The following is an 11,914-nucleotide window of genomic DNA, read 5'->3' as shown; positions in this document are numbered from 1 at the left end:
CCCACGATTTTTGTGCGATTATAAAAAAAAAAAAAAAGCATAAAGCACATTTACACCAGAAATCTCATTATCACAATGCAAAAACTGATATAAATTATTTTAAAAACATATATAAAACATAAATAAAAAAATACGTGTTGGTAGTATTTGCTGCATTTAAATGAATCAGTGACTTAAATCAACCTTGAAATCAACATAAATGCACCAAATACAACCAACATATGTAAGATTTATATTACAACGTTTTTACTGTAATAGCAAAAATTATATTATGAGAAACTAAAGGAAAAAAGTACTTAATTGACATGAACATAATGCATACATATTTTAATTACTGTAAAAAAAAAAAATTTAAAAAAAAGTTGTAATTATGCAAAGAAATATACTGTGGGGTGAAATAGAACCAGGACATAAAAATTTGTAAGAATGATAAGGTAGAGCAGGAAAAAGATCCATGTTCCTTCCTCTCCTGTTATAAAGTTCACCCTGGTTTGACATGCACATTGAGATTTCTGTATGAGACCAAGACACAGACAACAAACTTCTGCAAAAAAAGAAAAAACTAAATCCCTTACTCAGCCCATTGTAACCTTAGCACAAAATTCATCTTTGTCTACACAGATAGATAGATAGATAGATAGATAGATAGATAGATAGATAGATAGAATCAAGCAATCTCTATTGCAGTGCAACTGAGCTAGTTTATGATATAGTGAGAGATAATCCCAAATGTCCATGCTGTTCAGCGATCCAGCCCTGTATAAAGATCTGCAGGTATAAAAACATCCCAGGGCTTAACCACTGGATTGACTGACAAAGAAGTAAACCCAGCAACCACAATCTACGAAACACTCATGCCCTGCCATTAAGCTAAAACACACTGCCACTGATGCCCTGGCCCTAATCTCTAGAACCAGGTATTTAGAGATAACCTTTCCCATTGGTTTTGACTGAAGGTCACCCAAAACAACCAGTCCTACTGTAAACCACTCGTGGGATGCATGTGTTGTTGTTGGTGATGAGATATTGCAACTGTCAAACTGCCAGGCAGCTGAAATGAACCAGACCATGGAAACAGGGCACAGAGGCACAGTGCCACTGAGCCAAAGCAAGAAGTTGGCAAAGAATAGAGGAGTAGTGATCAGAACAACTTGTATTTGGTGGGTTAGCCCGTAATGAATAGACACAAAGTTTGGAGATTCACAAGAGCAGTTTGGCACTGTGGTTCCTTCAAAGAGGACAGAGAAAAAAAAAGTGGAAACCTCTGAAATTCTACAGTCCATATGAGTGCAGATGATGCAGGTTCATGATCTCCTAATGATTTACACACACACACACACACACACACAAGCAGCTGACAAAGAACTACTGCATTCCAGAACACCAATTAAACAAAAACAGATGAAGAACAAGCTTTCTTCACGGATTTTCACTCATACACCCATTCAAATGTTGCTTTACATGTGTGAGAAATATAAAAAGCATGATTACATTTTTTCCCCTTTAGGTACACAACCCCTAACAAACTCTGTATAAAAAGTGTTCTTAGACCTTAACTTCATTTATTTGACATATTTACTTTGGTATATGAAACACCAAAACGTACCGGACCTAAACTTGAGCAGGATAGGCAAAAACCATTCAAATATTTAATTTACCTTGATGTTTTCGATGTGAGGAGCTGATTTGGGTGTTTTTAACCGTCTTTCCTCCTTCAAGGCCTCTTGAAGCAGCAGAAAAAGAAAAAGAAAGACACAAAATCGGTTTTTGGCCTTAAAAACTGCCAAACCCACAGCAATAATCCCATCAAACACTCAAATTTCCGACGATAGAAAAGGATCCAGCTGAAATACGAACATCCCCAGGTATCTCTTTATGTCCACACACCGCGTTAATATGTTATTTTAATCCAGAAAATATGTTTTATTAGGGAATATCGGTCCCTTTTTCGCCCTATTGTCAATATTACTGGGCTGAGTCCATGGCACACATAACACGGACGCGCTCTAGTCTGCTGGGCCGGGTTCGGGCCTACAGTGCCACGCCATTGGTCAGTTTGAAGATTCCTCGGAACATGATTGGACGATGTAGGTGTCAATCACCACGCATGGGCGGGAAAAACTCTAAGGCTTCTCCAACGATGAATAGAGAAGTTGGGTTGAGGTGTGTGCGAGCAGGAAAGAGAGTCACCTTACTATTCTATCTTATTGATCTACTATTTTAATTGTTATGTACTTTATTACAATGTAGTAAAATAACTACATAATTAATATTTAAATCTTGAACACTTTGCCAATACTAAGTTTATTAAGAAACCATCCTCTAAAGCTATATCTATAGTGAAAAGCACTAAACAAATAAAAATGAACTGAATAGAAAAAAAAAATGTCATAGCACTAATGCATCTTTATTCAGAATGGCGACAGTCTGGACAGGGAAAAAGAAAAGGAAATAATCAATCTCTTCAGGAATGAAGTTAAACCTGTATAAGAGCCCAGCCCATATGAGGAGCGTCTCATTCCAAAGAAGAGCACACCTGGCGTGAACTATCAGCACATCGCACGAGCATCAGGATCATATGGCATCTTTTACTCTCAGCTACGGTTTCACGTGTTTCAGGAAATGAGTGACGAGAGCGCGCGCGTAGGCACCCACGTCATTGCGTACACAGGGAATGGCTGATTACGCAACAGAGACGCTCTGGGCTGTTTCATTGAATTTCAAATAAAGAGGGAAATTCTATTGGGGTTCCTTTATGACAAATATAAATTGGAAAAAGGCCTGGCTTTTGCCAAGTAAATTTTGCATTTCTAACAAGGTCAAGGAGATTCATTATAAAATCCTTCATAAAATTTACCCCGTTAATTTGTCTATTTCTAAATATTCTAATGTTGATGAATCTTGCTCGTTTTGTGGTTTTGTTGAGGAAACCGCTGCCCATTTGTTTTTTGATTGTGGTGTTACCAACAAATTATGGGTTGACTTAAGCACCTATGTTTCTAACCTTACAAATGTGTCCCATACCTTCGTCCTCAAAGATGTTATCTTTTATTATGAAAATCCAAAGCTATTATCTGTTGAATATGTTGTTAATTTTCTTATATTTAATGCAAAATTCTTCATTCATAAGCAAAAATGGCTTAAATCTCCTTTGTCTTTCCCCACTTTTCTTGTTGAACTGGACTCTCGTTTCATCTCTTAGACTTACTAATAACAAAAAGAGTGCCAAACTTTTGATGTATTATGACAACTTTTCTAAAATAATGTAAGTTTATTTTTGCACTTTTATGTATCGATAATAATTAATTTGACATGCAAATACAGAATATTTGTTTTCTGTTTTTATTTTTATAATTGCTTTTTGTTGGAATATATTCATGTCTCGCTTCCCTGTTTCTGTATGTTTCTACAAGTTTTGTAATAAAAAAAATTAATAAAAAAAATTGCATTTCAAATAATAGTCATTGCTACGATTCAGTGCCTTCTGGGCTTTGAAAGTTTTGTAAAATGAAACCTATTTATGAAACCTACTTATGTTTCATCATAAACGGCGACATGTTAAAGTTAATAAATTACCTTAGTCCAGTGAATATATAGCCTAATATTTTTTTTTATTTGTGAAATTTGAGGCTTAGACCTAAAGCAGCGTGTAATAAAATACATATACATTTATTGGTTTTAACCAGCCCATTAGTAGCATACTACTTTTTTTATATATATAAATCTGCAAAGCCATAACTTGTATTGTGGATTGAAAGGTACCAAACTGTAAAAATGATGTAACGTTAGTGGTATTAATGCGTTTTAGAAATTAAATAAATAAATGACAGTTGCTTGTTGGGGATTTTATGGTGGCTTCCAATTCAGATAAATGTATGCATTTGAAACCGTAATTCTTTACTGTATATTTAAGGGCATTTACAACACACATAGCATCCACAAACACCACGCAATTGACAGTTTCTCAGTTAGTCTCCCAGCAGTCATTTCTTGTGCTAGATGCCAAATTCCGAATTCACATCACTTTCTGCGACATTGTTGAATATTATTGATGGTAGGCAGTTTCCGATCGATGGAATACGAACAAATGAACAGGGCTGTCCTGTTGTGGCATGTCTTGAATTCAGCATAATATACCTCACCAGGCTTACATTACATCAGAATTATTAGCTGGACTCTCATCCTCAGTGTTTACACTGAGAGAATCAAACACTGAAAACTGTAGAAGCTACCCTGAAAAGTGCATGACAATGGGGAGCTCATAAATCTCAGAGACAAACGTGCCTGTTTAAAATTCACATTTGCATTTCAAAGCACACTCAGTAGTTATTCAAGATCACTAATGAGATTCAACAACAACAACAACAACAAAAAAACTTAGGATAAAATGTGAGATTATAAAGTTGTAGAATTAATTCTGCAGCTCTTGAGATCAAAAACAATCAAAAACAATTTCTATTTACAATTTCAGAAGTTCTTATGGGTTAGTCCATGCTAAAAAGTAACAAAAAACACAAAACATACATTTCTTGACAGATGATTTTGTAAAATGCATTTGCTAAGAACATAACCACCATTTTTGTCCATGAATGTAAACCCTTTGCATAGAAATGCATTTTATGAGATTATGGTTGCACTTTGCATAATTGATTAGAAAGTGATTCTGACATTGTATCTCAGTGGTGCTGATGCAGCCCTCCAAGGTACATATAAAAACATTTAAGACAAGATATTCCAGAAAATCCCCATGCATTAAAGGAATACTTAAAAATAAATAAATAAATAAGAATTGCTGATAATGTACTCACCCTCATGCCAGCATGTAGATGAGTTTGATTCTTATCGAAACAGATTTGGAGAAATTTAGCATTGCATCACTTGCTCATCAATGGATCCTCTGCAGTGAATGGGTGCCGTCAGAATGAGAGTTCAAACCAAAATTTCTCCAAATCTGTTCTGATTAAGAAACAAACTCATCTACCTCTTGGATGGCCTGAGGGTGAGTACAATTTAAGATAATTTTCATTTTTGGGTTAACTATTCCTTTAATACAATACAGCTTCAGTTTGTAGTCCTGAAACCCAGAAGACAATTTGATCATTTTCAAGTCATGTGTTTAACCTCAAAAGTGATCTTATGAAACACGTTGCAAACAAAACACAAGAAATGTAATGTTTTACATAGGGACAACTACCACATAGATGAGAGTTTATCTGCTGGACAACTCAAACAACAGTTGTAATTCTTATGTAGCAATTTGTTCACATCTTACATTTTAAAACCACAAAACTGTTTAAATTCTGCCAATGTCTATAATAAGCTATACGTTTTATAAGGCAGAAGATTCTAATTTAGTCTCCATAAAGCGTATCTTTATCTATTATCTCTACATTTGTGAAAACAAAGGCATCAGAGCAAAGTAGCTTAGTGCTCTTTGCAATTTCTCTGAGATTTCTGTCAAATAACCGATTTGTTTCAGTGTCAACTGTCTCTTAGTGAAATCTGAGTTTGTCCTGTGCATGTAATCATGCTAGTTTTGAGCGGTCTTTCTGTATAGCTTGTTTTCTGTGAGCTTTAGTTTTGAGCTGCATGGAGGAGATGCTTTTCAGAGAATCTTTCTTCCCCACACTGATTTCCTCTGCTCCTGCTTTCCACTGCAACAACTGGCCATCCTCCCCACCCGTCAACAGAGATTGACTGATCGCATCCCACTGGAAGCACCTCACTGTAGCTGAATGACCCCCTTTGAGGGATTTAATGAACCTCAGACCACGCCCACTGCAGTCCAGGAGGTGGAGCTCTCCATGATTACTCCCTCCCACTAACAGAATACGCTCCTCATCTGACAGCCATGTACCGCCCACAAAGTACTCAAGCGAGGCTCCATCAGGGAGCTGGACAAGTGCTCGAGCATCAGCCGAACTCAGAAGGGTCAGAGTGTCATCGCTGTCTGGGCGAGCCACGTCCCACAGGTGGAGCCCTTCATCATGGGTCAGACAAAGCAGCTGGTCAAGATCTTTGCCTGTTAATAGAAGAAATTAAATGACAGTTTAGGGTTCTGGGGAGTACAAATTTGGTGATGTTTAACATTTCTCACATTTTCAGCCGTTTTTTGTTACTTGGTAATAATAAGTTTTAAATAGTTATGTCATCTTAAATAGCCAATCTGTATATACAAATGCTTACAGGGTTCCCACACATTTTATCCAATTAACTGAAAGTAAATGTACTTAGAAAAGGCAATTTCCAGTCAATTAAATATTTTACAGCAAAGCATAGCTAAAAAAAATAATAGTATAGTATATATAAAGTATATATTCTATACTATTATCAGTTTGCCTGTTGTTATTGTTTGATTATATTCATATCAAGTGAATTTATTTTAAAAATCATTATTATTGTTTAAATTTCCATATTTATAAAAATGTATATTATTTATATAATTGTTTTTTATTATTATTGATCAATTTTATGTCATATATTACAAAAATGTACATAAAATAACATATATATTCATATATATTACATAAAAGTGACTGCATAATTTGTAGCAGATTACAGCATACCAATTACTATTTATTATTACATTTAATATTTTGAAAAAGTGTTTTACAGGCCTGGTCATCACAATCTAACACCTAAGCATACCAAGAAAAAAACCTATATGAATATATTAGTAGTAGTAGTAGTAGTAGTGGTAGTAATAGTAGTAGTATGTCATAGAAATTTGTACAAATTGTCATCAAAGGCATGGTCATCATCACAATTTAATAGCTAAGCATACCAGGAAAAAATATTCTTTATGATTATTATTATGATTATATAAACATTTCAATGTCATAGAAATGTTTAAAACATCTTAAGAAGCATTTTACAAGCCTGGTCATCACAATTTAATAGCTAAGCATGAAATCTATATATAATAATAATAATAATTATTATTATTATATTTTTAATATTAATATTTAAAACAATTTAAACATGGAAGTGTTTTACAGGCCTGGTCATCAAAATTGAAATATACTGATATTTTAAATGACTAAGGGAACTCTGTTTCGTGTACACTTTGACAAAAAAAAATACTGCTCAAGTTTTACTGTTATATAGTTTGGATTGCTCAGTCAGGTGTGTTGTTGCTGCCTACCTGTCCAGCAGAGGGAGCTTGCAGAGGAATTGCAGTTACAGGTGGTGACAAGAGCATCATCCTCTCCACCCAGACTCAGATCGAACACGTTCACAAGCCCATCTGTGGCTCCAGAAGCCAAGCGGTCTGCCTGCCGTGGGTGGAACTTCACCGTAGTGATGTCATCACTGTGTGACTCTGAGTAAACGCCCAGCAGACCGCCCATCTCACCTCCATCCCGAACCATACGGGCATCCCAGAATACTAAAAAACTGTCCTCCCCCACCTGCTCCGTGCCTGCGCACAGCACACGATCACTACAGCTCACATCAAACGAGAGGTACGGATGTGTCAAATCGCTGCAGAACACCTGGGTGGCATCAGAACCAGGCCGCCGGACGTCCCAGCACCGCAGTGTCCCATCAGCGGAGCCACTGAACAGCAGGTGAGGGGAGAGATGAGAGAAACACACCCCACACACAGGAGCCGTGTGACCATGGAAGTCACCCACCAGGCGGAGCGTCTCTCTGCTGTGCAGGTGCACAGAGTGATTGGAGCAGCACACAGCCAGCACATCTGACCCACTGCTGGCACAGGAGAGCTCCAAAATGTACGTGGCCTCACTGGGCTGCAGCCTCCTGGTGATGGAGAGAGTCCTAAAGGTGTCCTCCAGAGTGTCCATCATCGTCACCGATTACTCTGGCACCTTAAAAGAAAAGAGCATCATTTCACAGATGCTTTTATTTGAAGTGACCTAAAGCAGAGGTTCTCTACTGGTGACAGATTTGTGTTTTACATCGCGAATTATTGCCTGGACCCACTGCTGGCACAGGAGAGCTCCAAAATGTACGTGGCCTCACTGGGCTGCAGCCTCCTGGTGATGGAGAGAGTCCTAAAGGTGTCCTCCAGAGTGTCCATCATCGTCACCGATTACTCTGGCACCTTAAAAGAAAAGAGCATAATTTCACAGATGCTTTTATTTGAAGTGACCTAAAGCAGAGGTTCTCTACTGGTGACAGATTTGTGTTTTACATGGCGAATTATTGCCTGCTGAGAGAATGAAACCATGGACACAGAAGAGACAAATAAAAACATGATTGACAATTTTCTTATTCATTTTATGAAGCAGTTATTTTGCATAATCATACAGTTCATGTTAATATTAAAATATTTAAATGTTTAATTCTAAGGACTATGATTTGTTCCTAAATGATGTAAAATCTGGGTCCTGAAGTGAAATCAATTGAGAACCACTGATTTACTGTACTATTTACTAGACTTAAGAAATAATTGTTTAGTGACTAGATCAGGGGTTTTCAATTTTTTAAGTGCCACGGACCCCCAGATATGATCATCCTCAAGCTGTCATCCAAAATTTAAATGGAATCTATATATTTTTATATATAAAGTCCCAATTTATACTGTAAAAAAACTAGTATTACAAATATAAAAAAAAAAATTACATTATTGTATCATTTTTTATCATTGTAGTACTGTACTGTTTTATTATTAATTTAAATCAGATTAATATAATTTTTTATTCGTGTAATTACATTTATTAGTTTAAATGTATTAATTTAATTTACTGATTTATTTACTTATTATTATTTTTTACATTGTTTTTCTTTAAACTTTTCCATGGACACCACTTGGAAAAACATGAAAACCCCTGGTCTTGATCAAGGACACAGTGGTTTGAACCCAAAATTCATATTAAACGATACACATAAATCATTAGAGATCACTAAACCGATATGACTCAGGTTAAAACAATTATTTCTCGATTATCTGGAAAGTGATGCAGAATTACTGTCAAAATCACGGCTATAATTAAAAACATGACAGCCAAGGAGATGAATTAGAGTTAGACTGTTTCTTTGCATAATAAGTGTAAACAAGTGAACCTAACAAACAAATAGATAAGACATAGCAACAAAGTAGAAATCGCACAGTCTAAAGTACTCAAAACATACTGATCATTAATAAAACTAGTAAAATTAGTAAATATTTTTATGTAATCGATACAAATTATTGCACAAAACAAAACACTCACATGTGATCGTATTTTGACAGACATCAGTGTGCCACCTCCTTAGCTTCTCCCCGGAAACACAGTGACGCTGAACATTAGTTCCGCAACGGACACGTTTTACGATGCACTTGCTTCATTTGTTGTAAAACTTAAAAGAACTGTAACAAGACACATTATTTATTCGTTTTCGTGTCTAACATGAGAAGAGGTAAGAAGCAGAGACTATCCAGCGCTTTGCCACCATTAGATGGCAGTGATTCTCTGTATTATAAAATACACGCCTGGCATATTTAACAACGATTTATTTGTTTGTTTGTAATCCCATAATATATATGCAAATGTTAAATTCGTTGTAAGTCACTTCAAAACCAATTGTATATATGGTACTTTGCCAGAAACCCTTTCAATTACAAATTTTAACCTAGTACAGCTTTAAATTTGTTTCTACTGTTTTCAGAAACTATTAGATAAGGTTAAACAAGAGGAAATAACTGGGACATTTATATTGGAGAGTGAAAGAGTATAATGTAACAAGGGTATCATTGTGATGAGAATAGAAGATGCTTTTTTCCTTTGTCTGCCTGTCACCTTAGTTAAACTCCCAAAGGACACAAACAGGAGTGAAACTTGCCATCTGAAACAACAATCAGCATTGTCATCAGATGAGGACAGGAAGTATTTTGCTGACTTGAGCAGTACAGCAGGCCCATGTTGACCTTTATGATCATATTTCCCAAAATCCTGTCCTTTTGTATTCTTTTAGCCTGTAGGGAACGCATTAGAGTCCCCAAAGAAACATTAAATAGCAAGGCCTTGACATGAGCATTTGACATGAGATATAAACCTTAAGTAAACATTTTTTTCAGACTGCTTATAGTTGAGTGTATTTGTGGCTGAGTGCATATGAGAAGCAAAGAGGTGTGTATTAAAGTGTTCGGTGTGTGAGGAGTAGGTATGCATTCACACAGGCCTGTGCCAGCAAGCAAACAAAAACAACCAGACTTTAACCCTGTAAAGCCTAGTGTATCATATTTGATACATGCATTTCTAAGGCCTTTAAATGATCAACATGATCAACACTGTGCTGAAAAACCTGTTGTTCATTTGTACTACATGCCTTCTGTTGTCTGATTGGACAGTGTATATGTTCAGGTCATGTTACACGTCTTTTGTGATTTTTATAAATGAAACATAAGACTGTTATAATATTTATAAACTTTTATAATATTAGTAATATTTTTAGATCATTACTGGACTGGAACTTATGTTCTGTATATAATATTAGTTATAAGGATCTCAGTGATTTACATTACAAGCTATGAGAATTTCATCTTTACTTTTTGGCAGTATAAATAATATCTGCACTAAATTGAATATTTTCGCTCTGTTTGGGCCTCTGTCTGAATAAAATTGAGCTGGTTTTTTTTCTTCCTTGAGTATGAACTCTCACCATATCATATTTGAGCTGTACAAGTCTGATGTATCAAATATGATACAAAACATAAAACACGTGCAATTTTTTTTAAGGTTTTTAAAAAATATTTTGGCTAGTTTTAATAAAACTAGTTTTTAAGTTTTAATAAACTGTTCCATTTAAAACGTTTTCTATTATTTCATATGTAAGGCTTTACAGGGTTAACCCTGAGCCAGGTCTGAGGAAACTAGTGTGAAATACTGTACAATACTAAAAGCCATGTGTTTCAGTATTTTGGATAAACACAAATAAGCTCATTTTACTAATAATTACATCTTATATGACACTAAACAGTGAAATGAAAAAGAGAAGAGAGTTTTCTTTTGTAACCTGAACTGCCAGGGCAAATCTATCTGGCTAAACATGCTCACACATGTGCATTAATATTTCAGGCATTACAGAGAAATCTGTAATTATTCTCTACGGTCCAAACTGGAGCTGAAATTATATATAAATAAAACACTTATTCAGCAAGTATTTAGACCACCAGTAATTGCTTGGAAGGAAAATTATTTGGATAATAGATCACAGAGAGTTTTTTTTTTTATTAACGGAAGTTATTCAGATAGAAGGGGAATTGAATGTGGAGTTCCACAAGGGAGCTGTTTAGGACCACTTTTGTATTCCATTTTTACAAATGATTTATATCTGGTATTAAGAAGTGCTAAATTAACAATATATGTAGACAATACAACAGTTGACACAAACGTCGGTTGAATTGACGGCTATTTTGAATGAGGAGTTGGAGAGTATAGAAAAGTGGATTTTAGAAAACAAGTTGATACTAAATACATCTAAAACAAAGAGTACAATATTTGGGTCTAATATTTCTCTACAGTCCAAACCGGAGCTGAAATTATATATAAATAAAACACGTATTCAGCAAGTTAAGGAAGCAAAACTATTGGGTATCACCCTGGATAATAAATTGTCATGGTCAAAGCATATTGAGAACAATAGTGAAGAGAATGGGAAGGGTGGTAGCTGTAGTAAGGAGATGTAGACAATAGCCTACTTTACGTTTGATATAATGAAAATAATTTTGGACGCTCTCTTCTTCTCACAGCTGGACTATTGTCAGATAATATGGGCCAATGATACGAGATTAATCCTCCAGTGATGTACAAATATTAATAGTATACACTTTGATCTTAAAGGGGTCATATGATGCTTTTTTAAAGATCATTATTTTGTGTATTTGGTGTAACAGCATATGTTGACATGCTTTAATGTTCAAAAAACACATTATTTTTCAAATACTGTACATTATTGTAGGTCCTCTATG

The 11,914-nt window shown here is 35.4% G+C and overlaps 1 protein-coding gene across 1 annotated transcript; it reads right to left on the bottom strand.

Annotated features, from left to right (window-relative positions):
• Window positions 1-4,995: 4,995 nt before the first annotated feature.
• LOC107654934 (WD repeat-containing protein 89) lies at window positions 4,996-7,823 on the bottom strand. The gene is made up of 2 exons (XM_016442262.1): window positions 7,145-7,823; window positions 4,996-6,022 (listed from the first exon to the last, which is right to left on the bottom strand). The coding sequence occupies exons 1-2, from the start codon at window positions 7,806-7,808 to the stop codon at window positions 5,526-5,528; spliced, it is 1,161 nt and encodes a 386-aa protein (XP_016297748.1). The 5' UTR covers window positions 7,809-7,823; the 3' UTR covers window positions 4,996-5,525.
• Window positions 7,824-11,914: the final 4,091 nt, after the last annotated feature.

The sequence above is a fragment of the Sinocyclocheilus anshuiensis genome, unplaced genomic scaffold, assembly GCF_001515605.1.
Source record: "Sinocyclocheilus anshuiensis isolate Anshui unplaced genomic scaffold, SAMN03320099.WGS_v1.1 scaffold487, whole genome shotgun sequence".
Taxonomy (NCBI): Eukaryota; Metazoa; Chordata; class Actinopteri; order Cypriniformes; family Cyprinidae; genus Sinocyclocheilus; species Sinocyclocheilus anshuiensis.
The sequence above is the reverse complement of the archived record's forward strand: the minus strand, read 5'-3'. Positions and strand labels throughout refer to the sequence as shown.